The 27,921-nt window shown below is 38.2% G+C and overlaps 1 protein-coding gene across 3 annotated transcripts; it reads right to left on the bottom strand.

The window, feature by feature from the left end:
- On the bottom strand, positions 1-27,921 carry LOC121520627 (phospholipid phosphatase 3-like). Of its 3 annotated transcripts, XM_041804177.1 has the most exons (7): positions 27,562-27,686; positions 25,514-25,587; positions 15,897-16,051; positions 5,305-5,585; positions 5,166-5,223; positions 4,857-5,033; positions 1-4,165 (listed from the first exon to the last, which is right to left on the bottom strand). In XM_041804177.1, exons 2-7 carry the CDS (start codon positions 25,527-25,529, stop codon positions 4,037-4,039), a joined length of 816 nt encoding a protein of 271 aa, XP_041660111.1. In that variant the 5' UTR covers positions 25,530-25,587; positions 27,562-27,686; the 3' UTR covers positions 1-4,036. The 3 variants fall into 3 exon arrangements, with proteins under 3 accessions (XP_041660111.1, XP_041660110.1, XP_041660109.1); XM_041804176.1 differs by lacking the exon at positions 25,514-25,587 and having other exon boundaries at positions 27,562-27,921; XM_041804175.1 differs by lacking the exons at positions 15,897-16,051; positions 25,514-25,587 and adding an exon at positions 12,910-13,067 and having other exon boundaries at positions 27,562-27,921.

Raw genomic sequence — 27,921 nt, 5'->3', positions numbered from 1 at the left:
TCTTCTTCATCTTTTGTGCTTTATTAAAGACACCATCTCTTTGATACGTCTTACAGTTTCATTGTACAAAATTTCACAACATTACAAAAATATTGAAAGCATTTCTTAATAAAAATGTACTGAAGCTATCTGCTAGGAGAGCTTTGTTTTTCATAAAACTTTATATTCACAAGTCGTCAGCTAAAACTGGAGGACGTCTGCAGAGTTTTGCCTCTTGTAAGCAGCATGTTTTACATTTACACAGGTCTCAACACAAGTCATAGTGGGAGTTTCTTCAAAAGATACACTGTTAATATACATTAATACAGGATTATACAATAATGGCAGCATGAGCACTTTTCAGATGATGTGTTTGTTAGATTACCAAGGCATGATTTGAGAAAAAAATATATTTTCTATATCTTTTAGATCAACGCCTGTCTCAGTTAGTCTTAAAAAGTTGGGATGAAGCTTTAAGTCAGTGGTTTAAGCTTTTTTATTATTTGGTAAAATGTCAATTAATCTTACAGCATGCAAACCATAATTTTTTTTTGTCTACCACAAAGCTGAGCCTCATGCAAGCCCTAAGAGGACATAAATCTATACATTTTAATCAGCTGTTTTCCTGTGATACCAAATTTGTGTTGTTTTCTCAAGATCTCAAAAAGTAATTTTGGTACTTCAACGTGGTTTGAAAATGGGGCGTCAGCAAGAGCGACTTAAGATATCTACATTGTTATCCTAGAGTATTTTTATTCTGTTTCCAAAGGTTTACTATAAAAAATACCTTCTTTGGATTCAAATCTGTGGACAACTACCCTGGCATTTCAACCAAGAGACAATCATGAAGAATACTGATATGCTCTAAGGTAAGAGATTACATTTTCAACAGTGACAGAATGTGCTGTTCTGCTACTGCTATGTAGCTTTAACGCTACTTAATAGCAAACTTGCAAACATCATACTAGAAAAATTAGCATAATTCACTGTTGATGTTCTATAATGTGAGCTAATTAGGCTTGATATCAGCCTTAACACATCTCATTTATCTCTTTTTTCAAAGCAAGTACTTTATAAATGTACCAAAGAAGGGCAGCTAATGTTAGCTGATATCAGATTTCAGTTATATTTTACACAGTCTTAACAAGTTTTTAAAGATCTGGGTTATCCTCATACACCCTGCTTTACCTTTGTCTACATTCTTTCAATGAGGCCAGTTTTATCAAAAATTCGAATCAATTCAAGACAGTTTTGCTGCAGACTGCAGCTCTCAGATACACCCAGGATGGAACTACACGGTAAATCTTTCAAAATAAAATCAGATTAAGCTTCCAGTTCGAGTTAAGGCAAGGTCAAAAACCTGACCTGCAAAACCTGATTACAAAACATTTTAAAAAATTAAACTGACTACACAGTCTTCTTATTGGAAAAAAAGCTTGCCCTCTGTGAAAACATTCTAACGCTTACTCTAAACGTAAGGCTAAAGCTAAGGAAGCCAAATTACCTATGTAGGTAACATAGTTCCGAAGCAAATTAAGCTAAGTTCAGAGCTAACATCTATTACATAGCTATGTAGCTAAATCTAAAGCTAACAAAGCTATAAGGCTAGCAGCTAACACATTAGCTACATTGGCTCACATAAGAAACCTTAACTACATATAGATAGAGTAGCTTAATTATCTTTAAATTAAGCTATGTTCAGTACCTAGCTATGTTACCTACATAGCTAACACAGCTTTGTAAGCTTTAGATTGAGCTATATTAGCAACATAACCATGTTATCTACTTAGCTCACGTAGCTAACATAGCTTTATTAGCTTTCTGTTAAGTTATGTAGCTTCACTGGATTAAGATTTAGCTAGATTCACAAAGAAGCTTTGTTATCTACTTATCTTATGTAGCTAACATAGCTTTGTATGCTTTAGATTAGGATATGTAGCATCATTAAAGATTTAGCTACATATACTCTGTAGCAATGTTATCTTCTTAGCTCATGTAGCTAATGTTGCTCTGTTGGTTTTAGATTAAGCTATGTAGCATCATTATACTCAAGTTTCACTATGTTCACTATGTAGCTATGTTACCTACATAGCTGGTGTAGCTTCATTAGTTTTAGATTGAACCAATTTGCTACATAGCTATGTTTTCTACATAGCTAATGTAGCTTTTTTTTAGCTTTAGATTACGCTCTGTAGCTTGGTTAGTTTAAAAGTTACCTATGCAGCTACATTATCTACTTTGCTTTTGTAGCTGTTAGCTTTATATTTAGGTAAGTTAATTTGTAACTATGCTACCTACATAGCTAATCTATCTTGTTTACTCTTAGCCTTTGCAATGTTAGCTGTGTTAGTGTTTCATCAGAGCCAGCAAAGCTAAAACAACCAACCACTCATGTAACTACTTCTAAAACAGGCCTATACATTATTTAATTCCACATTAGACCCTCGACCCTTTATTTATTTCGGAAATGTTGCATCATCTGTTATGTTTGCAATGGGATTTTTTTAATGAATGTAACTGCCAGCCTTTGTTTATGAATTAAGGGGAATTTCTTTTTTTAATCTTAGAATCTAGAAATACACTGCACTGGCAAATTACGTAATTTCCATTGTGACAGAGGTGTGGTCCCACAGAAGTGGTCAGCAAGGGGGAGCGTCTGAGATCTGCGGTCTGCAGCCAGACCCTTCTCATTTAATAAAAGTTGGTCAAGTCATGGAGTATTTCACTTGTTTAAAATGGGAGGAAGCCCATTTGAAACAACAACAGTGATTCTGTCTCCCTATGTAACAGTAATCAAGGAGGCCAGGGCTTCACAATGGGTCTTTAAAGATGTGCCAAAGAGTAAATTGTTAATTTCATTACTGTTTTGCTAATGTGTGCTTTTGTGCTTAAAAGCTACCATAAATAACCACTGTTAAAGGAGTTCCCTGGTTTTACATTAGTTAAACATACATGTTTATGCATTTGCAGCATATTTGATCACAGGATTTTTCCATGATAAGAATCATTACTATGATTAATAACAGTAAAATAAAAGTGTTGTGTGTGATGCTTTGTTTCCACAGTGTTGCTGTCTCTAGTTACACGTGTCTGTTGGAGCAGGTGCCTCTTCTCTGGCTGTAGAGAACCACGCTTGTAGGCTATAAACACTGAAATATATAGACATGACATTAATACACACTGGCACGCTCACAGAAAAGCCTCACCCAAACACGCAGACATACACAGGGATATACGTGAAGAACACATGTGCGCTCTCACACACTCTGACCTAACACCCGTGAGCACCCGTCTGGTACATATAACAGACAGTCATTTCATTAAATGGCTCAGTGGGGGCTCGTCCTAGCCAGCAGAAAGAGGCCCACATCCAACACATACACTCTCACTGTACTTTCCACCTACTGTAACTTATGTGCGCCTTCTAAGGTACACTGCATTATGGACATAAAAACAAAAAAAAAAACTTACAAAGCTTTACAAAGCTTCACTTCAGGTCATTCAAGTGGTGACAAACAGTACTGAGTTAGCTAAAATAGTGCTATAAATCACACATACATTGCCTATGTTTGTAATAAAAAACAAAAACAACATCCTTCATGAAACCAAGGAATTTGTTTTTTTGTCGTGAGTTAGCTCCCATGCTAAGATGCAGCTAAAGGAGAAGGCACAGAAGCCACACAGCTTTGTTCACAGCTGCCCTTTCTCAGTTTTGTTTGATTTCAGACTTCAGTCCATGGAAAGGTTTTGACAGAGGAGAATCTCCAGTAATCTTCATAACAGAAGAGGAACAAACAACTCCAGTCTCCTGTCTTTTTCCACACTTAAATGTCAAACGAGATGTGAGGAAAAAGATGAAAAGAATTCCATGGAGGGAGCAGAACTTGCTGGACTGTTTTTTTGTGGCCTCTTCTAATCCTCTGAGATGATCAAGACTCCCCATTTGTCTGCATTATCCAGATCATTGGAGTTTATTTTATCCAGTATAGACCAGTGGCTGTAGTAGTGATTGAAATGGCACAGGTCAGGGTTATGTATAGTCAGTCTGTAGTCTTTTCTATGCTATGATGAGATGGTTGCTCCGCTCTCTGATGTCTGCTGGAGGAACAAGGTCTTTCTTCACAGGGGTAGGCAATAAAGTAGTACGTCTACCTTTGGGCTTGAACAAATCAGAGACAAAGAATACCTGCAGAGAGAAAAGAAAAAAAGAAAAAGTTAATGTTGGGAGAAAACTTCTCACCAATGTGCGTCTTAACAGACTAATTTAAAAGGTGGTCTTAATAAATCTGTTTTTAGTCAAACTGTGGTAACTCCTTGTGGCAAAAAGGTTCATGTTTAGCTACATAATAAGTACTTTTCTAAATATTCCTTTTGTCTGAAGATTTTCCAGTTATTTAAGATACTTAGTATTTACAAATCTATCTACATTTGAGAAATCCTACGGGTGTTGTGCATCTGTCAAACATCTGCTTCCTCTCACTTTATTTACATGCATGTCTAATGAACTGTTCAAACCTCCAGAACATCAGTGTCAGGTTCAGACTCTGAAACTAATGTTTTCATGCTTTTACGGCTATATTGCAAGTTTTGATCTCTGTATTTATTTCCTTATTCCTTACGGCATTCTTAATTAGACTTCTGTTAAATAAAAGATGATGCTGACCAGACTAACTGAGCAGTGCTGGGTTTTTAAGCTTGTTTCTCTTCACACAACTGACATTTTTAGAGCTGTTTTCATGTCTGAGAAGGTCTTTTAATGACTGTGATTTAACCGGATAGTAAAACACATTATAACATGAAATTAACTTCTACTGTAAACATAGAAAATCATAATAATTTATTTAGATAATATAGATAATGCTGCTACAACAACTCACAATGCAGTAGGCCACCAGTGCTCCCTGTACAAAACCAGCCAGGACATCAGTGGGGTGGTGTTTGTGATCAGAAACTCGGGACAGGCCAGTGTAGAAGGACATCATGATGAGGGTGAACTGGGTCAGGGGGCGCAGCAGGCGAGCTCCATGCCAGGTGAAACGAGACTGCAGGTAAAACTGTAAAAGAGACAAAACTGTGATCAGGCAAACATACTTTATATTATCTGGGTAAAGTTTCCAGTATGGTGTTAAAATCTGTTCTACAAAGAATGAATTTGAATGATGATGTAAAAGTTTTTAGTAACTCACCACCAGGTAAAGCATGGTGTACATGGAGAACGATGCATGCCCAGAGAAGAAAGACTTCCTGAGAGGAACAGAAGACACCAGCATTATATTACAGCTCACATTCAAACATTTTTGATTTGTTTCTTTGTGTCTTTCTCACCTGGCTTCCTGCACTTTGCTCTCCGGCCCCTGGCACTGGTAATCAGTGATGTATCCCAGGGAGCAGTTGATGGTGGAGAAGTCAGGTTTGCACACATCGAGGAAGTGGGGGCGCATGCGGCCCACTGACACTTTGGCGATGTCAGTGAAGGACTGACTGATGGCACAGCCAAAGATAAACACGCCCACCTGCTTGTAGAGAGCAGAGATGTAGGGGTTTCCTATGAAAGACTTGGATCCCTCGTTCAAATAGTAGATCCTGTAGCTTTCCCCTATGATGATCTGAGGAGACAGAAGACACAGTAACATCAGTGAATGTGATGATTTTGACATCGTCCCACTCCAGTGTCCACCCTAATTCCTCAGCACTTAACTTCACCTCTCCAGAGAAAGAAGTGGAAATGTGTGAATACAGCTGGGCCAACATATTTTGTGAGGAATGAGAGAGCTCTGAAAAATCATGTTTCTTGGACAGAAATGTGTTGGTCATACTACTCATGTGGTTTCTAAAACAACAGGGTGATTTTGTGATTAACTGAGCAGCATTGTAATAGCCTAATCAACTTGCTCTTGTGAGATATTTTTTTCAGAAACCTAGACGTGTTATCTTTATAATCATGTTTTTTTTGGTTATATTTACAGTGTTACACCCACTCCACAAGCTGAACATGATTGAACAGAGCACATTCAGTCAGAGGCTGATTACATCAAGCTGCAGTTTAACTGCAGTCTTTTCAGTGGGCAGCCATAAAAAAGCACTATCATATAAAGAAAACAGTTCAATATGCTTAAATTTATACATAGATGTGTAATTACACAGTACATATAAGCATTATTTTCATTTATATTGAGGGGCTTTGGAGACAAGCAACTTTTGCATGATAACTTTTTTTAGTCATCTGTTTTGTCTGATTTCTTTATTATTTTCCTTCTGTTTCAGTTTTTTAATGTCTAGTTTCATTTGCATTAATGTAATCTGAATATATCTTTGTTAAGTAAGGCTTTCTTAAGTATCCAATAGCTCAGATTGTGTACAGAGGTGGTATGGTGCCTGGATCTGGATCAGTTTGGTAGTGTAGGCACTAGGCATACTTGCATGCATTGAAAATCGCCTTGTCCACTGATGGTACTCTGCAAGTATGCATAAAGGATGGCTTTGATTATACCATCTGGTTTCGCTTGTATTGAGTTGTCACTTCAATCTAACCAGTTCCCCCCAGGTTTAATACTATACAACAATTTCCTTTAAAGCATGTTTCTGACCGTAGGAGGGCGAAAAGCTGTTAAAAATCACCGCTAGCCTCTATTGTCGCCAGATTATTTGCTTTTTTGTTTAATTATCTGTGTCTGCAGATGTAAACAATGTCGGCTGTAAATATCGGCTGTATGTACAAATAAATTTGTGGACTTTTAGGAAAGATCGACAGACCTACTTCAGCTGAAGTCTTGTTCTTTGTTCTTCCTCATTGCTTTAACTTTCAAGTGTGTTTTAAGGACTGAATTTCTAGGTCTGAACAACATTTTTATACAATTTGATATACTACACAATATTTGGTAAATAAACTTATTCTGGTTAGATTAAAATGACTCTTCAATTCTAAAAGAAAAGTGAACAGCAAAGCTGGACAGACATTAAAGAGGCACGTTCATTCCATTAAGAGGCTTGACTCTACTTGGTCTGACTCAGCACAGCAGCCCAGTGCAGCAGGGGTTTTGCTTTTCCTCTACAACTGAGTTACCTTTGTGAGAGCGCATCTTGAGCTGATAAGTCTGCGTTTTGAGGTGATGATGCTAAATAGCTGTGCTTCAGTAAGTACTGTTTTGTCCGAGAGTTGGCCATTGTTTCTACTTCAAAGTTTTTCCTTTTAATGTTAGTCCAGCAGATATTTTCAAGTTTGGTGCAGCGATTGCTACTCAAAAACATCTACTGGGCATCTCCAAATGATAGCGAACCCCTGTGACGTCACTGTGGCGTGCTTGGAGGCAGGGCGGGCGTGCTTGGGCCCTGCCTCCAGGGCAGGACCATTTTGTGCAAACTGGTGATGGAACTGTAACTTAGCACGGCTTGGCTTGGACTGGTATGGCCAAAAGTCATTGGAGAAAAGCCCCAATCAAAAGCCTATAAGCCAGGAAATGGTGTTGGGGTTGATATTTGCATAAGAGAAAGGCTAGTGAGCTCTGCGGGTCGTCACTGAAGCCTTGCATCAATTGCATTACCTATTGTTAATGTAAAGTGTGAATGCACCAATTAAAGGACAGTTAGCTTTGTATTTAATTACCTGTCATGGCTTTTAATGCAAATGTGTAAGTGGTCTTTGTCTGTCCTACAACTGCAGACTTTGATGTTACTCCCTTGGGCAAAGCTGCATTTTTTTTAACCATTCCTGATTTGACATGAATTTTATTTTATTTTAATCAATTGAAAAAAAGCATATTTAAAGGATTTTTTTCAGGCTGATTTTTTGGAATGAATTTATATCTTTTAATATCCTTTTTTCTTTAATCCTAGCTATGCTTTTGATTTCATGATCTGCCTGTTTCATTTTGCTCCTTTTTAAAGCACTTTGAACCCTGGATTTTGAAAAGTGCTCTATAAATAAAGGTATTATTATAAAGGGCCTCAAACTGCTCAAAAGGTCCTTCAGGCTCTTGCTTAATCCCACGTAGAGAAAGCACTAAGCTCTTGTGGACTTTTGGAAAATGTGCATTAAGGCATGTCATTCAGGGAGGGCTTGACATTTGAGTCTGGATTAAAGAGATCTCTGCAGTGAAGTCATGAATGTGATTGTAATAACATTTTTAAGAGTTAAAATGTCATTATGAATCTTAAAATAGAAGTCCCAGTGATTTTCTTCTGAAGTGGTTTGAAAATACCTACTTTATAGTCAGGAGTGTTTACCTGTGTCACTCTACTTCTGAGGGAAAACAGTGAGACGACGTGGGAGGCGACTCGAACTGTCCACCATGTATAGTTTTCTGTATGAGTGTAAATAAACCACAGTCTCAAACTGACAATTGACGCATAAGGAGGCGCACTTAGGAGGGGGTGTTGGACGGCCATAACTCACAACAGCTGTTCAAGCTCAATAAACGACCTCCCCACCCCCGGTTCCTTGTTGTCTTCTAGCAGCATACAAAGCCAAAGTGTGGAAGAGAAGGCAGATCAAGGGAGTGGGGTGAGAAAGTGAAGGGGAAGAAAGCAGACTGATAATAAAGGAGGTTTAAAAGAAAACAAAAGAGGTAAGAGATTAAGATTAAGAGGGAGTTTCAAGGTAATAAGAGCACAAAGGGAAGAAAGAGAAAGGTGAGAGGAGGAATGAGTGCTGGGAGGGAGAGAGAAGAGGGGGCTGGGGAGGCACCGCTGGTTCTAATCAGCAGAAACGCTGAGCTAGGCGACGTGTCTGATTTTGGTGGCCAGACTCCACCAGGCACACGTCGGGGGCACGTTTGTTTTTCAGCACTTGGGCTGTCTCTCTCTCTCGCTGAAGCAGCTCCGATTTCACAAGGGATGTCTGGCTGTTTTCGTGTTAGTATCTCAGTTTCATCAGACATTCTTTCGTGAGGCGCAGAAATAAGTCTCATTCTGGGAAACGCTCTCCACTCAGGGATAGCCTTTAAGGAGATTTAACAAGCTGATACAGTGTGTTGTTTCCACCATCCAGGCCTTTAGAGCCAGCTCGATAAAGCCCAGCTGCTTTCATGGGAAAGAAGGAAAGTGGGGGGAAAACACATCTGGTTCCTCTTGTGTGAAAGATTCAACCGTGTGAAAGAATAAATGAATTGGTGTTGTATGATATGTAGCTGTTTTACTGGAACCCCAGGAGATAATCATGGGGGCGACATGCTGATTTGTGGCTCGTGTCTTTTATTTTTAAAGTCACACTGTGGTGTTTTTATTTCTTCTATAAATGGTCTGCATAAATCAAAAACAATGTGGCCTCCTGTGTTTCTCAGATCCACTCGCAGGGAAATGTAGCACAACATGACCCAGTGTTGGTGTTTTCAGGTTCAGGAAACACAAATGCTAGAACACTCCGGAGGGGCTGAGATGGATTGTAAAGTCACGTTTTGTTAGGGGGAAAATGAGATATCTGGCAACGTCTTCTTGTTTGGGGCCTTTACCACAATTCCACCCCGCCAATTATAGTATTTAACCAAACAACCATTGCGTCAACCATAATTACACAGGGCCACAAGTCTTCTCACCATGAAAACCCTTGTGGCCCGCAGCCACATAGTCGTCTGCTCTCCAAGGGGACTTAAGGCGAGATGATGGGGAATCTGTGCTGGGTGACAACCATGAATGCTGAGTAACACCATCAAGAAACAAGAGAGTATTTTCAAGTGTGCATGTCAGAGGAATATGTTTTGTTAGCCTTTTGCTAACATATCTCCTAACAAGTGGCATTTTTACGGGTTGTAGTTAATGAGTTAAAACCTGGCCAGACATTGCTTAGGAATGTCATGTGTTTAAGATACCATTCTTACATCGTAGCAAGGTTTTAACTTTTGTTTTGGTTTCTATAAAGTGGCTTAAATGAAGGCCATAAAATAATTTGTATTTTAATTGTGAATAATCACTATATTTTAATAGCTTATTGCAATGAATTACATGCTGATCAAATTTTCAGAATTCCATTAATAAGCATTCCAAAATGGTTTTAAAGTCTGTATTGTGAAGCAATTCTAACTGGTGTATTGATTTGTAAGTCAAATGTATTTGTATGATGTACAGTGCTTAACAAATTCATTAGCCCACCTGTCATCACTAGAAAAACATATTTTAGAAATCCTTCAAAAACTTGTTTAAAACTAAAAATGTTATTGTTTATTTTGCAAATGACTAACTGAAACAACTAACTAGTCCTTTTTCACACATAATAACTAAAAACGTAATATTTTGCCTGGCCTCCTTTGGCCTTGATAGCCGCTTACATCCTTGCTGGCATGGATTTTACGCACTTTTCCACAGTCTCTTTTGTTATTGAGTTCTAAATAGTCTCTAGCTGTTCCCGCAGACTTGCTTTAAAGAATCTTTTGCATGGTCAATCTTTGAATCTACTAAATCCCAAATGTGTTCAATAGGATTCAAATCTGGACTTTGACTAGGCCCATCCATCAGTTCCAGTCCTCCAGATTCCTTTTTCTTGGTCCAATAGTCTCAGCTGTCACAGCTTTCAAGTCTGCTGGGGGTCATTGTCTTGTTGGTACATGAACACATGACCAATCAGATTTAGTCAAGAAAGAATTCCATGATGCACTAAGATGTTGTGGTAGACGTCGATGTTCATCAATTTTGACTAATTCGCCCTCGCTGTTTCCATACATGGAAGCCAATGCCATAATGTAATCTACACCGTGTTTCACCGTGGATGCATCTGACATCAAAACGTTCTCCAGCTTTTCTGCCACATAGGTATGGTCATTCTGGAGACTTTCTCAGGCCCCGTCCGTACTGGGACGACTTCAGGAGTATACGCATACGTTTTTTTCGTATCAGCATTTCATCCACACGGAAACAGTGTTTTGGGAGGCCGTAAACGCTACTTTTTGAAACTGGGTCCCAGAGTAAACAGATCTGTAAATGCTTACAGTTTCGTCTCCGTGTGGACAGCCGTCTTTCTTCAAACGATTACGTCACACATTGCGTAGCCCACTTACGCCGCATGCACGTGTCAAACCAAAACAAAAATGGTGGATTACAGGGCTGTGTTCGTGCTGCTGAAGCAATTGAGCTTATTATGGCTTTTACAGCAAATGTGATGCTCCTTTACCACCACGGCGAACAGCATACACCAGATGTTATTAAATCCACCGGGGGAGAACAACCACAAGGACAACTAGGAGAAAGTTTCTGTCAGTTTTCCGTGATCTTCTCTCTTTTGGTGCATTTCCGCATTTGCACTGCGCCACGTACAAGCTTGGCATATATACTACTGCATTTTCAGTCGTTTTCAGTGGTTCCATGCTTACGCGGACATTTCCTGAAATGATCCTGTGTTTACGGAAATCTATTTCAACACGAAACAGAAATATATTGTTCGTCTCTGTGTGGACAAGGCCTCAGATTCTGATCTAGAAGAATTCATCTCTGCCTCAACATCAGCAGTGGTCTTACTTCTCTCTCTAGTACTTAAAATCTTGAAGCGTCTGACATCTGCTTAATTTAACTTTTGTTTTCTGCCCCTCCCTTGGCGCATTTTGTTAAGTACCAGTCTGGGCAGTTGACTCCAAAGCATACTTGACCACACTGTGAGAACACTTTGTCTTTCCCTGTTTGTCTCAGCATCATGAAGTGCTTCAATGCTGACTTTTTTATTTTCAGTGAGCTCTCCTAGTTTCACTATTTTCTAACAAGAATTAGGAATTTTAAGACTGAATTTATCTTTTTATACCCAAATTTGAGACGGCTCACTGGGCTTCTCTAAGAAGCCAGAAATAAATGAAGCTTAACATTTAACCACTAAAGCTAATTTTTCTGTTCAGGAATGCAGGTTTATACTTATAATTTGGCATCTTAATCAAGACATAATAATGTGCTTTACTATTTTCTCTGTTTTATTTTTTGGGGAGGGGGGTATAGTGTGACAGGCATTTCTTCCATGGTGGCGCGTTGGCCTTTTGGGTTGGGAAGTGGGTTTTAGCTTTTGTTACCCATTTATTTACAGCTGATTGTAACAAAGTTACTATTGGGGGGACGTCTATAGGTTTATTACTGCCTGCTAAATGGTTACTGAATTGTTAAAGTACTTGATGATATGTCATTGGGCAAAAAAAATACAAAAAAATACACAATTTTTAAAGTACTTTTTTAGGAGTTGTTTAGCATATTGTCAAAATAATTTGGAAATTTTTAGACTTCTTGTCTCTTTTATCTGTGCTCTGTTCATTATTTTTGTTAGAAGCAGGTATAGCTTCAGGTATGGATGTTATTGTGTGTAAATGTAGGATGCCTTGATAGCTTGTCTACACTGGCATATAAAAGCTGCGTCTGCATCAACACTGACTTTTTATTTGTTTGCAGTTCTGTGGTGATTTAAGATGTTAAGTTGTGATTCAACCTTTATGAAGAATATCAGTTTAAGTGTTGAGGAATGATTGGTTGATGGTCTATTATGCGGATTTTCCATACAGAACACTAGTTTTCACTTCACTGTTTTCTCCCTGGAGATTGGAAAAGCACCTGAAGTCCTAAGGTGTCCTAATCACCTGGTTAATCTCGGACAGCCAAAGATAAGCTGGAACAAATGTTGTTGACTGGTTTTTATCTACAATGTGTTGAGGCCAACCAGGCCACAGGTTGAAGAGGTGTTCAATCTGTAATCATGTGGGATAATCTCAGTTTATTCACACAATGAGCCAACTGTCAGATAAACCCTCTGATTGAGCGTGAGAGTGTGATCATCAGAGGTCGTGTGCAGGTTGGAGAAAACGAACACCTGTTGCAACAGTTTAAAAAACCTTCATATCATTCACATAAAATGTGTTGTTAAATGTGACTGTGATGTTGGTTATGATCAGGGTATCAGTGGGTGCTGCTAGTACAGTGAAGGCCGCTGAAACAAGAAGTGATGATGACATTAGTGATCAGAGTGAGGTGACTTACAGACAGGATGGTGATAAGAATGCCAGCAGCGCTAAGCACACCGTCGCTAATGGTGTCTCCGTTTTTGGCCGGGTACTTGATGGACTCATCGTCGCAGTAAAACCCTCTACGGTAAGGCTGAACAGCGCTGGTCTCAATGACCAAGAAAGGCAGGCCGGCTAGTGTGAAGAAGCAGTGAGCGGCACAGAGAGAAAGAAAGAAGGGTGGTGGGGATGGGTGAGGGAGAGAGAGATGGAGGTGCTGGGTTAATGAAACGTAAATTACAGAGGTCGCAGGTACAAGCGAGAGGTGAACAGGGAACATCTGGGACTGGCCTGATCCAATCAGAGGTTGTTATCTGGGGCTAAGCAAGAAATAATGACACCATCTTTATTCAATATTCAGTTTAAGTGGGGTCTTTGAACTCAACTTTTCCAAGGACCATCATTTTGGGGCCGTCTGCAGCTGGACATTTTCCAAAGCTTACTACAGTTTTGGTCTGATTTATTCCTGAAAGATGCCGCTGGTTTCCATGAACTCTTGAACAGAATGAGAATCAAGTCCAAGACATATTTAAGTGAAAAAAAACTAATATTTTATATATATACATGCAATTTTAGTCTTTACTTAAACTGGTTTTAGCCCCTCACAGTTTCAGTATAGATCTAGTTGATGAATTCAAAAATTTGAGTCATCACATTAGGTCAAAACATTGTCTTTATTTAAAGCCTATTTAATAAGCCAGATATAAGCATAAATGTTGTTTTTCACTCATATTGATGCACTTTGAGTATTTTATTTGAAGTATACTGACTAAACACTTGTATTGACAGAACCAGTACAACTGCACTTCCTGCTCCAGAGTGACCACGTCCCTGTTTGGGTGAAAGCAAGCTCCTAGTTTGACTGATAGTAGATTTAGAAACACTGGTAGCAAATCCTTAAAATGCTATTGCTTTTTGTTTTGAGCATCACATAACTCAAAGCCACGATTGACCACTTTTCTTTTTTTTTTTAATCCTTGATTGACGAAAGTGAGTAAAAGAAGAGCTCTGTGTCTTTGGGCAGAATCTAGAGAGAATTATAGTGGTTGAACGTAGGACCATTAATGTGTTTCTACTGATTTTAAGCTTGCTATCGCTCTGTAACAACAGGAGCTGTAGTCTGCTGACCAATTAACAGGTTTTTCATACATTCACCAGCTTAGTACCGTTTGAAAGTTGAGAATCAATTCAAGGTTAAAACACATGCATACGTGAAATCATAAGCTGGGGTAGTTTGTCAGTTTGACTGATAGAGTCTGAACTGACTCGTAAACAGCTAAAACTTTGTTGGTTTTATCATTTCAAGATGCCAATCATTACTCTGAAAAGTCATTTCTTATTTATAACCCAATAACTATTGGATATGGACTCTGAGTAACCGTTAAAGCACACGGTTTTCCTATTTCAAGTTTTAAAATACTAAATGCCCCAAACTTTCCCATCCACCTCCATTCTTTCTGATGGGACATTTTCACCCAGAAAGGGGCAGGACTGACATCATTAAGGCAAAGTATCTGGATGGGTTGAAGCTGTCAATACCTTGAATAAAAGACATTTATGTGCAGTAGAGCACTTTCAAAGCGGGGATAAAGATTGCTCAAATTTTTATTGATTTTACACTCTAACTCTGATACTCCTTAATTATGGATGCAAGATATATATATTTTTTAATTTTCTTTTTCTTTTTTTTTTTTTTAATTTTTCTTATCATTTTTTAAATCTTAAGTCTTATTGTTTTATCAAATTAATCAGTTATTTCATTATACATTGATTATTTGTGGAATTATTTAATAAGCAAATTTATATTATGTGTAAATATATAATGATTTTTTATTTTTTACAATGCTTTGGCAGTCACTGATTTGTTCATGCCAATAAAGCGAACTGAAATTGAATTAATATTGGGTTTTTGCGGTTATCCGATGTGCCGATATTTACAGATTTATTTCAACAAATACTGAAAGCTGTGATTTCAGGGGTTACATTAATTTGATCTGTTTCAAAAGCTTACTTTATTCCTTCGAAGCACTTTGTTATGTAAATTAGGAGAACTGATCTATAAATAAAGATTGTTGTTACTATTTTCAGGGCTGAACAATTGGGAAAAAAAAAATTAATTGCAATTTTTCCACCCAATATTGCAATTGCAATTTGATGTGTTATTATTTCTGAAGTTCCTCATCTTATGTATTTTGCAACGAACACAAGCATTGACTCATTCTAAATTAAAACCAAAACAGTATTACATGAAAGAAGGGCTGATCAATTTTGAAAAAATAACTTATCGTGATGATTTTGACTCATATTACAAATCAGATATGAATTCTTGTATCGAAGGGAGGGACAATTTTTATCATTCTAATATTCAATAAGAAAAATGTACAAAAATGAAGAAAATATGATTTTTTTTGCATACTTTTCTAAAAAATGGCACTTAAATGATTGCATCATATTTAGTGAATAAAATCTCTGCTACATAAAAAAGTTTTAATATTATTTTGACAAAAATTTCTGCGATTTGAAAATTGCAGCAGGACATATTGAGATTTAATCTAATTTGCGATTAATTGCCCAGCCCTAATTTTCAGACATTTTCAGGTAAATAAGATCATAAAACTTAAGTTGCATCCTTGCAAAAAGTGTGAGAAGTTAGGAGTGAACCTCCAAACTCAACGTCTTTGTTACCATAGGTTATAAATAATTTATCAGTATTATTTCTCTAATGCTGTGATGATGGAAACCAATGACTGTCTCAGCTTTGAAATTTAAAGGTTTACAATAAAATACTTTGGAAAACAGCTGACTGTTCGTGGACGGCACGCATGATTTACAGTTAATGAGCTACAACAGAACCACAAAGTCTGTTTAACCAATCATGCTTTTTGAGGTGTCAACCACTGGATGAATGGAGTTCGTCCCAACACATGCTCCCTGACTCTCACGCAGTACCACAACAAAACTTACTGAGACCACGGGCACAGTGACGCCCACGGCTGTGAGCACCGTGTTGGACACCGTGCTGCTCTTATAGGTCATTTTGATGCTGTTGTCATTGCAGAAGAATCCTCTCTGGTAAGGCGGGAAGGGAGATTTGTGCAAAAACACGGCAACAAGCAACACTGTATGGATGGGCACACACACGAGCAGAAGTCAGACAGATCTTTTGACCATTACAGTGAACAGCTGCATCAACACATGTCATGAACAAGAGGCAGGGACAGATAGAAATCTCAGTCATACAAACCTTTCTGCAGGCATTTTTAAAACAAACACTTATGCAGTCATGAGAAAATGAGCCATAATAAACAGAACAATTTGTTGAAATTACTGCCAAATTGAGGCTACATCTTTGTTGTAGACTTAAGCAATCCCTTTATGCTCAAAATAATATAACCGGAGCTCAAACAGGCTGAGTTAGCGCTAAAAGGGTTGGATATGGCATGTTCTTAAGAAAGACCATTGCTGTTAACTGACAAGAAAAAAACAGACACACTATCAGAGCCTTCCTTCCTGTCTGCTCAGGCTTTCAAGTGCACTTTAAAAGGCCCACTTTAAGATGCCTTCGGGGGGTGTCTGCGTCTGATCAATTTAGTCTTTCGCCACTTTAAGTGGCAAAAAGATCTTATTTATCTCCTGACAACAAACACAGAGTGGGTGTTAGTAAGATGCAAGCCAAAAAGAACAGTTTTAGTTTCCCCCATTTACCAAAGGCTTGAAGGGAGCACTTTGAAATCTGAGTGTGGACGCCGTACCCAGGAGAGGCCTCAAACCTCTGACAGGATTTGGAAAACACTTTCAAAATCACTTCAAAGCAATGTTTAACTGATGATGGAGCTTTCAAGTCACCCTTTGAATAAATCAGCGATCCGCTGATACAAAAGAAAACAAACATTGCTGCTCTGTTTCTCCACACGCTCTCCTCCTCTGTCTCAAAAGCCAAAAAGCACCAGGGTGTAGAGGTCAGTGCTGCGAGAGCTGCTGAAGGAGGTATAGCTGTGGTGGGGTGGGGTGGGGGCATGATTTCTCAAACCAAATGTCAACACATGCTCCAGTTGCTGATCCCCTCAACCCCCGTCTGAATCCAGACGTCCACACACACACACAGCTGACTCTGGCCTTTGAAGGTCCAGCTGGGTTAAGCTCAGGTTACAGTCACAGCTCTGCTGCCTGATGGGAACTGCAGAACGCCGGGTTTCCCTCCACATTCAGTAGGACTCGCGTTATTAACTTTCTGATTCTCATTCTCGTTCCTCAAACAAATACCAGAACGGAGCTACAATCAGATCCGAGCCAAAGTAAGTCTGGTGGTGAGAGAAAAGGGCAGGGTGGTATGTCTGAGAGTACTGTAACTGTAAAAATAACCAGTACTCTAATGTGCATAAATCCTGGGTGTCTGATTTCTTCTGTTAGCTTAGCCTGGCCTTGAACAGAACCACTCAGACCTTCCCAAAACAAGGACTGCTCAAACAACAAAAACATATAAAATGGCTGAGAGTACTGGATGTTCGACACGTATGTTAACCTCAGAGTCCTTCTGACCTCTTAAAGTGCCTCAAAACACTTTCACAGATGGAAAACAGCTCACTACAGGCAAGTGTGGAACGGAAACTGCCAGTTTGAATGATTATGATGAGGTGGAGCTGTCCATAGAGTTAAATATTTGGTAAAATTAAATGTGCAGGACACATCAAAATACAACCTGGCTAAATCTATAAAATCTCACCATCTGCGTTGCTAATTTCCCCAGCTTCCAAAATGTAACACACATGCTTCACAATGCACTTTTTATCATCAAGTTCATGTGTGGGTAAATGGCATACGCCACTTTCAGGCCTATTTACAAATGAAACATCAGATACTGGTGCATCAACAAACAAATCTTTTTGTGTTTAAGAATGAGTTAATTATTTTCAATATTCAATTTCAATATATATATTATTTAGTCTAAAATATAAAAAATGTTACAGATAATTACAATCTTCTTAAGAACCCATAGTGATTGATTCTTTCACATTAAGAAAAAAAATAACCCAAAGACCTGTCACTTACTCAGCAAGAAGCAGCACATTCGGCCATCTTTAAAGCTAAACTATTGTTGTTGTTTTTTTGACATTTTGCTTAAATATTGATTAAAATGATAATCAGCTCATTATAATTCTCTACCATAGGCTGTATAAACATGGACATAGTATCTGTAACGTCACCTATTGGTTCTGAAAGAGATATTAAAAAGGCCAACAATGGTGGCGGCCATATTGGAGGTGCTAAACTTTCAAACTAAAAACAAAGAGTTGGAGCTGACACATGCCTCATGTCCAACAGTTACAATGCAACCAGACCACACTCCTAATTATGAAACTATATAGATAATTCTTTGCCTTAAAGGTGCAGCGTGTAATATTAAGCCTAGTAGCGTTTAGCAGAACAAACCTGGTAAAGATAGCTGGGTTTCTATTACAGTTTTTTGCAAAATAAAAGCAATATTTCTTTAATTTCAACTTGCCGTTATGGCGGAAGACATTAGCGTGGGTGCTGCTAAAGCATAAGTTTTCTCAGAACTTGACGAAATTTCTTTATTAAAAGAAGAACAAAGAACAGCAGAGAGTTGTTTTCGTTTCAAAAAAGACAAAAGTCATGTACTGACATGTCTATAGTCGCAATAGTTCGCACTATGCAGTTCTATACAGAGCTTACTCCTAGGTAGCTGCACATGCGCACCTTGGTAGCGGCTATGTCACGTGTTCTGTTGCTCTGATTGGCCCGTAAAGATGGGACAGACAGAACGTTCATCCAATCACCCTCCGAGTGTTTTCCAAAGGCTCTGCCCTTTCCCAAACGCAGTATATCGAAGGTTTTCCAGATGGATGTGTGAAACAAATCCATCTGTTGTGTAACGTTAGGTGTAAGTATGATAAGAAAAGCCTTGTCTCCTCTTGTGTCCACAAGTACCGTGCCATGTTGTCTTGGGGTGCACTGGTCATGTGACACCATACGTCATATCCTGTGACTTGTAAATGTGGAAACAGTGTTTCCATTACACTTTTGCAAAATACTTCTATATCGAAACGTCTGAAAAACCTCCTCGTGAGACTGTAAAAACTTTTTTGCGATATTTGAGAGGTTTTTTGAAATTCAGATGTTTCCATTACCCTTTTTTTATTGCACTATTTACGTATTTCTAAGGGTGATGGAAATGCAGCTATTATTTATTTAGGATCTGCGTAGCTATCCAGCAAAACGGCTTAATTTTGATATCAAATTGGCCAGCGCCGGACTCAAGTCAGTTAACTACTTATTAGGAATGCACTATATTGGACTTTTTGCCGACATGCTAATATTCACTGATTTATTTTTAGCCGATACATCAATACAGATATTCAAAGATGCATTTCAGACCTAAAACTTACATCCTTTGAACAGATTTTAAAGCATAAGGATTAACAAAGAAACAAACTTCAGTAATTAAAATACACTTTAAAGTTGAAAGATTGAGAATTGACAAAGAAAAAACCTCAACCGGCATATGTCTGTTGGTCAAGTCTAAAACTTAACAAACTTAGTACAAATGGCAAATTACAGTCATAATTTATAGTCCATATATGCTGATATTCACAGCCAAAATATCAGTTTAAAATATTGGCAGATATTTTAATCTCTGCCAATACTTATATCAGGCCATAATATCATGCATCCCTAATTATGTATCATTTTTCAAAGACATGGGCCTGAAATCTTGGTCAAATGCTCCTTTAAAATGGTAATGAAGCCTCCCAACACTTGAAGCTGTTGTAGCTTCAGTAAATGCCCCTGCCTTCCCACCAAGGCTTTCCCAACGGCATTTGGCCAGATGTAAACATGAGAAGCTTAGCATTTAGCGTGTTGTAGGAACAGTGCAGTATGACAAGTTTTTTTTTTTTTTTCTAAAGCGTTATAAAGCCTGGTGGAGCTAGCTGCTAACTTCAGCCACACTCTACTAGGCACAGCAGCCCCACGTCATATAGCCTACCTGCGTACACAATGACTCTCTGATGAATTTGACTGTTTTCTGAGCATTGTTCCCACTTTGGTTAGACTCCATTTAAATGTACATTTATCTGAAAAGGGCAGCCTTAATACCACTGATTGCCACAGTTACCACAAGAAATGAGCATTGCAATCTGGAATCTGACTGTTAAATACCGCTAGTATTCACAATTTTACACACTGCACCTTTAATGTAATCAAAACAAACAAGATATAAAAACAGTTACCCCATGTACAGTTCGTGCAAAAACATAAATAAGCTACTGAGGACATTTTTTATCAAGTTGTAAACCTACTTATTAACATGGGCTTTAATGGGGATTCCTTGAATTTGGAGTCTGCCTCAAGTGGACAATCTAAGAACTACGTTTTTTTTCCCTTTCTCATTAGCTTTATTCTTTCAACACCGGAGATTACCAATTGTTTTCTTCTGAGTGTTAAGCCTCCTAATAGGCTGATGGCAGACTCTTAATGAGATGAATGGTTGGTGAAGCCAGGTGAAATGTTTCAAATGGTCGACTGGCAAAAAGGAAAATAAAAACTACCCCTGTAAGACATCGTCAAGAGCTCTTTTCCAGACTTTCAGCTGCTTTTTTCTTTCTCTGTTCAGTCCCCGACCTCTTCCATCCGTCTGCAGCATCAGCATTGCATGTTAGGATTTTCCCCTCCTACCCTCTTCCTCTTTTCCCGCTCCTCACAGCCAGGGGGCAAGAAGCAGAAGGAGGAGGAGGAGGAGGAAGAGGGTAGGTGGGTCTGGGCTGCCAACAACAACACCAGTCAGCAGGCGTGGGTTTTGCATTAGCTCACCATCAACCCAACGACAACAGAAACAAACAACATTGATTTTTTCCCAAAGTTTTGAGTTTCTAATGGCATATTCAGGTGTTTTTGCCCTAAAGCAGTTTCCTTAACAATCAACTTGGGACCCCTTGGTGAAAACAAGTAAACACTGAGAATGATGATGACTTTCTCAGCCCTGAATCGTCTCGCATCAAAAAAAAACAAGAAAGCAAGCTTATCATTAAGACACACTTGTTGGATTTTTCCTACACTCTGCCCGGTTTGCCTTTGCCCCAGTTCAGCTCTGGTGTTTCCATGTAGCTGCAGTTTATGGAAACTAGAATCAAAGTATAAGCCTCACGTTGAACTAAATCCCCCACCATATTTTGGAGGCATTTGCCAAAACACCAAGTGTGACTATTAAAGCAAACAGACACACTTTTTCCACTTGCAGGGATCTCTCACAGTGTCTGGTGTAGAAATGTATATATGTCTGAGGTAGTTGTGGTGTATACACAGATGCAGTTGTTTTTACTTGTAGCACCCCCCACACAACCTGTCTACTGGGCATGTTGCAAAACTTACTTCACAGTCCCTCTGTTCAAGCTGAAAAAGTGCATTTTCATTATGTTACAATGCCTTAAACTGCTGCTTTTCTTCTGTTTACAGTTTATTAATTATTCAGATTTCTAAAGACGACTATGTTAAATACACAAGGCAATTTTTGGATGTTTGTTTTTACTCTTAATAAAAACACACACTCAAGGAAAAATAGTAAAGTTGGCCTAAAATATGCACTTACATATAAAATTCAAACATCTATACCAGTTTAACTATCAAATAATAACAATAAATAATAGAAAGCAAGCAAAGAAGAAAGATGTCCAGGGCTCCTGACCACCAAAGTGCTGAGCATATTTGTTTAGATGTTTGGGGAATTTTCAATAATTTAATCTCCAGGCTTTTTCAGCAAAAATTTAGATAACATTTGGGAATATCTGAGGACATTTTGGAAAATTTTTAAAGGAATTTTTTAAATCTAGCAGAAATTTTTTAGTAATGTCTTTGAATTTTGGGGGATTGTTTAATGTTTTGGAAATCTTTGATCACTTTAAAGGGAATTTCCCAAGACATCCACAACTTTTAGTGGAAATTTAGTTCATACAGGCCTCACTGAATCCTGAAACACACTCAATATGTATTAGAAACAAATGTTGTGTGTTGTAAAGTCAGACAAGCCTGTTGTCCTCAAATACAGACATCATTTTTTCTGGTGAAAACTACTTCCTGTTCAAAGACAGGGCTTAGGTTTTAGACTTATCAGGTCCCACTTACCCTAAAGAAGTGGGAGAAACTAAAAATGCATTCCAAACAAAAGCTCAGGTCTCAGGAGGTTAAATCAAATAAATGTTGGTAGGTAACAAAGGTTGGTAAAGGACGTCTAAGTCAAAGTGTCTTCTAAAATTTGAGACCACTTAGTGAAAATAAGACTTTGTATGGCCTTAGATTAAAAAGCCCAATTTAAAACTTTGGAAGACTTTATAAGGATCTGCAGGAACCCTGTCCTCAATTACACAACATGTTGACAATATTCCAGTGCCACATGTTGCCAACATACTGGGGAAATTTTCCAAGAGGGTCTTTCTCCATAGACGCATGTGCACTTGAACATCTCAGCTGTTGATCAGTAAATCAAGAGGACCGGTAATCTGACACGCCAGGTGGATTTGTTTTACACATCCATCTGGAAAACCACGTTTGGGAAAGGGAAGAGGATTTGAAAAAAACTCGGAGTCACGATGTAGCTGCAACTGAGGTCAGCGTGCGCAGCTACCGAGGAATAACACGAACCATGGCGACTATAGACATGTCAGTATACAACCTTTGTCATTTCTGAAAAGAAAACTCACTGCTGTTCTTTGTTCTTCTTTCAAAAAGAAAAACGTCAAGTTCTGATAAAACTGGCGCTTTAGCAGCATCCACGCTAAGCTCTTCCGCTATAACTGCACCGGCCTCTTGTTGCTGCTTGCTTATGTCACGAATCCGTCGCGCCTGAAAGTACTGCCCCTCTTTGCTGATTGGTCCTGTCACTTTCTAACCGGGCCCAAACAGTTCAGACGGGAGGTTTGCAAGATGGATTCGCCAGTGAAAAACACGTAAACAGGCGTATCCATCTGCTTTGCAAGGTTAGGGGACAGGCTAACAGCTAATTTCATGCTGAACATCTTCTAAAGTTCACAAGTTATCAAAATTGTTGTTTTTCCTAGCTTCCTGGCTGCTGGATCAAATTATGTTATCATTGCTAAATTTTCTCATATTAACACATTTCTGATTAATTTGGATATTTTAAACCAATAGTTTAGTATTTAGGACAGGACTTATGGATGGAGCATGCATCTATGGATCTCAAAGTTTGCACGCGTTTGTAGATGTCTGCTGTCTGGAGCCAGCTGCTTCTCAAATCTACTAGTACTCACTGCCAAGTGCAGCTTTTTGTCCAAAAATACAAAAATGTGTCGTCATTTTAATACATTTATACAATAAGAAACAAAATGATACACCTTACTGGACTGTTGGAAAACCTGTCCCGAACCTCAAAAGCTGTCTCCACAGAAGTACTAAGGTTTTAAGTCGGACAGTACCACTGGAAGTAGCTTCCTATCAAGTTGTATTGCAAAATATCGAAACACATCATCATATTTGACAAACTTAGCACTTAAAACAGCCAAGCATCAATTAATCAAATGTGACTTTTCACACAAATTGCAAACAAGTATATTTAAGTTGATATCATTTATTGCTGCATTTACAGCAAGGATCTTTTTAGTTCTTTTAAAACTGCCTTAAACTGAGACCTGGCTTGTGTCTTAGTGCCAATTCTTAACAGTTTTAAATTTTAATTCTTTCATTTATAAGCTGAAAAACAAATCTTGGGGCCCATGCTGGCTTTGATAATAACTGGGCCAAACCTCTTTTAAGACTCAAACTCAACCTAACACTTAAATTTCTTTCAGTGCTCAAAGTTTAGCTAAACTTCCTCTAAACCAAACTGTATCCATCCTTATATGCTTAATGCCTTTTTAACTACTTTGAGTGTCTGCATTACAATTGACACATTTCTCTAAGTCAGCATTTCCCAAACTTCAGTATGCTGTGGAACAGTCTGAGAGCTGAAAATCTTCTGGGGTCCACCAAAACCCTAGTACAACATGAGACACACAGTATTTAACTTTAACTTAACGTTTTTATAAACAGAGAATTCAATTTAAATGGTTTACTTTCAGATACATTAAAATTACTTGAAAGGTGTTTGAGGGGTCACAAAGTACAGTTAACTGGCCACAGATATTTATTTGTTTTAATCAGGCATCTGCAAAGACAATTTTCTTTTATAATATTCATCTCTGTAAACATACACTGTGGTGCAGTAAAATCTCCCCAGATAAAATTTATGTCTCAAAAGAAACTAATAAGTTCTTAATATTGGGAAGCAGGTGGCATAGTAGAATGTTTAGTGGAGTGTCACCAGTTAATCCAACACAAGTTAAACCGTGACACCGGTTGTATCAGACAAAATAGATGATAATAAGGTGACATCAGTTACAACTTCTGGCTGTGTTTGGTTACTTCTGGGTTAATAGAGTATTTTATGAGGACTTAAAATGTGATTTAATTTTTAAATAAAATTGTATGATTTTTAGTTTTTGTAAATAACCTCTAGAGGCCCTGATACAGTACCTCTGGGACCCACAAGTGGGCCCCAGCCCACACTTTGGGAAGCGGTGCTTTCATGTTTTTTCTTGATTTCTGATGAAAAAGTTAAACAAAACTTAAAAATGTAGGTGAATCTCAGAATGATTAGCCACCTTTGACCTAGTGCTGAACCAGGGCAAACCCACATGGAAACATTATAAGACGATTAACTTGAAAACATGAAAGCTGCCTGCAAAGGCTTAATCGAACCCTGAGCCTTAACACCTCATGAGAGATTCAAGCAAACAAACAAATACAAAACAACAAATAAGTGCTCTCTGCTTTTTCAGTGTTATTCGTTTAGATCCAGACCCACTTAGCTGTAAATATGAGAGAAATTTCTCCTCCTGTGTACTAAAGTTATCTTCACTGGTGGTCTCTTGGGATCTCACTGAGATATAACTCTGGATGCTGAAAACTGAGAACTGCAATCAGCGCGAGAGAACAGAGGATTGGTGTTTATAAGTACTAGCCCTCCATTTCCTCCTTGTGGTTGCGAGTGTTACACCACATCTTAAGTCAGGAAAACATGGCTGGTTTGCTGACAACCTTCTATGTGGGAAGTGGACACACAGAGCACATGGGAATTTACCCTCCATTGACACAAAACTAGACAGACTAAATATAGCAGGTCAGAAAATGATTGCTTACACTGTTGATGTTTCATTGAGTTGCTTAAACAATAGCTGGTGCTTTCCCATGGTATTGCAACAAATTTTATTTTTGTGCAGAGGCCAGCGTCACTGTTTGCAATAGTTTTCTCACCAAATATTGCACAAAAGAGCCAAATTGAAACACAGTGCACATCAGAGGATAAAGTAAAGAAGTTACAATATGGAAATGATAAAGTTTAAAGAAAATCTTCAAAAGAAATTTAAGTTCAAACCTCAAAAATGTGTCACCCACAGAACCAACCTTAATTTAGTGTTTACAGCTGCTGAACATCACAGAACCAGTGCAGATGAACATGCACACACTCACGGCTGACCTTTTCACCACTTGCCTTAATTACTCCAAACACTTACACCGTTTCATATACATGTTTGATGCCAGATGTTGAGATCAAGAGAATTCCTGCTGTTGAGGAATGTGAGCCTTTCTGGAAAAAATAATGAGGAGTCAGAGCAGGCAGAGCCACGGTACAGGTGTGGGTGGAGGCCACTGAAATATATATATCCCAGAAGGGGAAATTTATTAGTTTCCTTTTTGCCAGTACTATTTTATTTTGGTGGGGCAGACTTCCACTGACTAAGATAATGTAGTTTATGGAAAATATATAGCTCAATAGCTGTTAAAGCTAAATGTGTGGGCTACAGTTGCAATGACAACTTGTTTTAGTTGTAGTGAATCAAAGCATTAGCCAAAAGTTTGTAGATTCGCTCATCCTCTTTTGTTTAATTTGTCAATTTAAATAATTTACTTTATTAGATATGACATGAAAGTAGATTAACCCTTTAAAGCACAGGTGTCCAAACATTTTTTCACAGAGGGCCACGCAGAGAAAAAAATAGGCATGACGGGGACACTTTGATATTCCTCTCTTTTATTGTGTTAAACAAATCCAATGTAGGTTAAAATATGCCTACTCTGAAAATCAGACCCTGAGATGGATTATAGCTGTAATACTTTTGTCTTTATTTATCCAAGAATAATAAATCAAGCTGTTGTTAGAATTTTGGCTGTCAACAACTACCTAGTAGCCAAGTACAGGTGGATTTCAGCCATGGCAGGTAGCAGTGACTCCAATGAGCCACTTTGGCTAGCTAAATTTATCGGGGACATATCCTGAGCTTTATTCTAAACGGGCTCAGTGTTTGTGAACACTGCTACAGTGGAAGATGCTTAATGCAATGAGGCTTTTTGCACATGGGAGGCAACTTTTCCCCAAAATAAACATGAAGTGCAAGTTTTGGGCCCATTTTTTTATTTGACCAGAAACTTAATTGGTTTAATTTCAAAGAAATGCATGTCTCGTACAAATACATTTTAGCATGCCAGAGTCAACTTTAATCTCCAAATAGTATTTCCACTACTAGCCACAGTGGCTGGTGAGCAAAAAGAACGTAATGTTAAGCCCTGGTTTTCAATATGTTTACACTGGTGTCATCACTGCATAGAACAGTTCAATGTAGAGAGACATCCACTGCTGTAACCAGTGGTTTAACATATCCTTGCACATTTAAACCTTTACTTCCAAGCAATACATGTTCAGTCTGATACTTACTGCAATACAGCTAGTATTTATAGATTATAATCTTAATTTGTATGCTTATTTTTTTATTCACTTATTCATCACTTTATTTGTAATTTTAGATGACTTACTGCTTATAAATATGTTTATATTTTTTCCTTCTCTACATAATTCTTAATGCTTATTTACAGTGTAATAATTCTTCTACTGCTATACACTTCTAGCTGCTGTAACACTGCAATTTCCAATTTGGGATCTGTATAGTACATCTATATATCCAATTTTGCCACTTATTCTGCCTGTTTCTACCACTTTTTTGCCAATCTAACTGTCTATTCATCTATTTTTATAATCTAGTCGTGAAAAATGCCCCCTAGCTCTTCTTTTTCAAACGTTTGTTAACAGAATTAACACAGCCATACCAATGTTATAACTACGAAGAACAATTAAGTCACAAGCACTATTTTTATGTTGTAATGTGGGCCATACCTTGTTTTATTTTTAGAGTTTGCTGAGGGCCAAATGAAATTGGATAAAGGGCCACAATCGGCCCCCAGCCCACTGTTTGGACACCCCTACTTTAGAGCATTGTCAGAGGAAAGAGGAAATCAGCATAAATAAACATAAAATCATTATACTGAAACACAGAGGTTTATACTATAAAGTATCTTTGAGGAAATTTGTGTTTTAGCAAAATAAAAAAAAATCAGACGGAGAGCCAGGGTTTGAGGAGTTAGGTAACGTTAAGTAACGTTATTACGGTGTAAACCCTGTTAAGTTAGGTTGTTTACGTACAATGACGTGACAGTAAATAACTAAATGAAATTAGTGGCTCCTCGTGGAAGTCTTGTGTATTTCATTTCGTAAAAGCCTGATTCTTACCTAAAAACAAGCAGAAGAGATCCACTCCGACCAGTAACTTTCTCCGGCTGTGGTCTTTGCAGTTATTGTTGTTCAGTGAACTCCCGCCGTTCCTCGTCTCGGCTGCCATACTTTTCTCATAAATCAAACAGCGTTGCATTTAAAACGTGTTGTGTGGTTCAAATCAAAGTGAATGAAAACCTTGTTAAAAGCTATCGCAGTGCTGAGTTGACTTCATTTACTATCTACTAAAAGTCGTTTAACGGAATCCTAAAGAGGAGTAGTCATGTGCTGTTAGCCTGCTAATAAGAGAATAAGCTCTTTCAAACCACTAGTCCCTAACAATCTGGCTTTCTTCTAACTTCTAACCATCCTTTACTC

The sequence above is a fragment of the Cheilinus undulatus genome, linkage group 13 (assembly GCF_018320785.1).
Source record: "Cheilinus undulatus linkage group 13, ASM1832078v1, whole genome shotgun sequence".
Taxonomy (NCBI): Eukaryota; Metazoa; Chordata; class Actinopteri; order Labriformes; family Labridae; genus Cheilinus; species Cheilinus undulatus.
This window is presented reverse-complemented; position numbering and strand designations above follow the sequence as displayed.

What these genes read in the sequence shown, in the direction of transcription:
- LOC121520627 (XM_041804175.1), bottom strand. Translation starts at nt 27,700, where the DNA reads ATGCAACGCTGTTTGATTTATGAGAAAAGTATGGCAGCCGAGACGAGG. An exon ending in TTCTTATCACCATCCTGTCT is followed by an intron (nt 5,586 to 12,909) that starts GTAAGTCACCTC and finishes CTGTCTCCTCAG; the next exon opens with ATCATCATAGGGGAAAGCTA. An exon ending in CACTGGTGGCCTACTGCATT is followed by an intron (nt 4,166 to 4,856) that starts GTGAGTTGTTGT and finishes TTCTCTCTGCAG; the next exon opens with GTATTCTTTGTCTCTGATTT.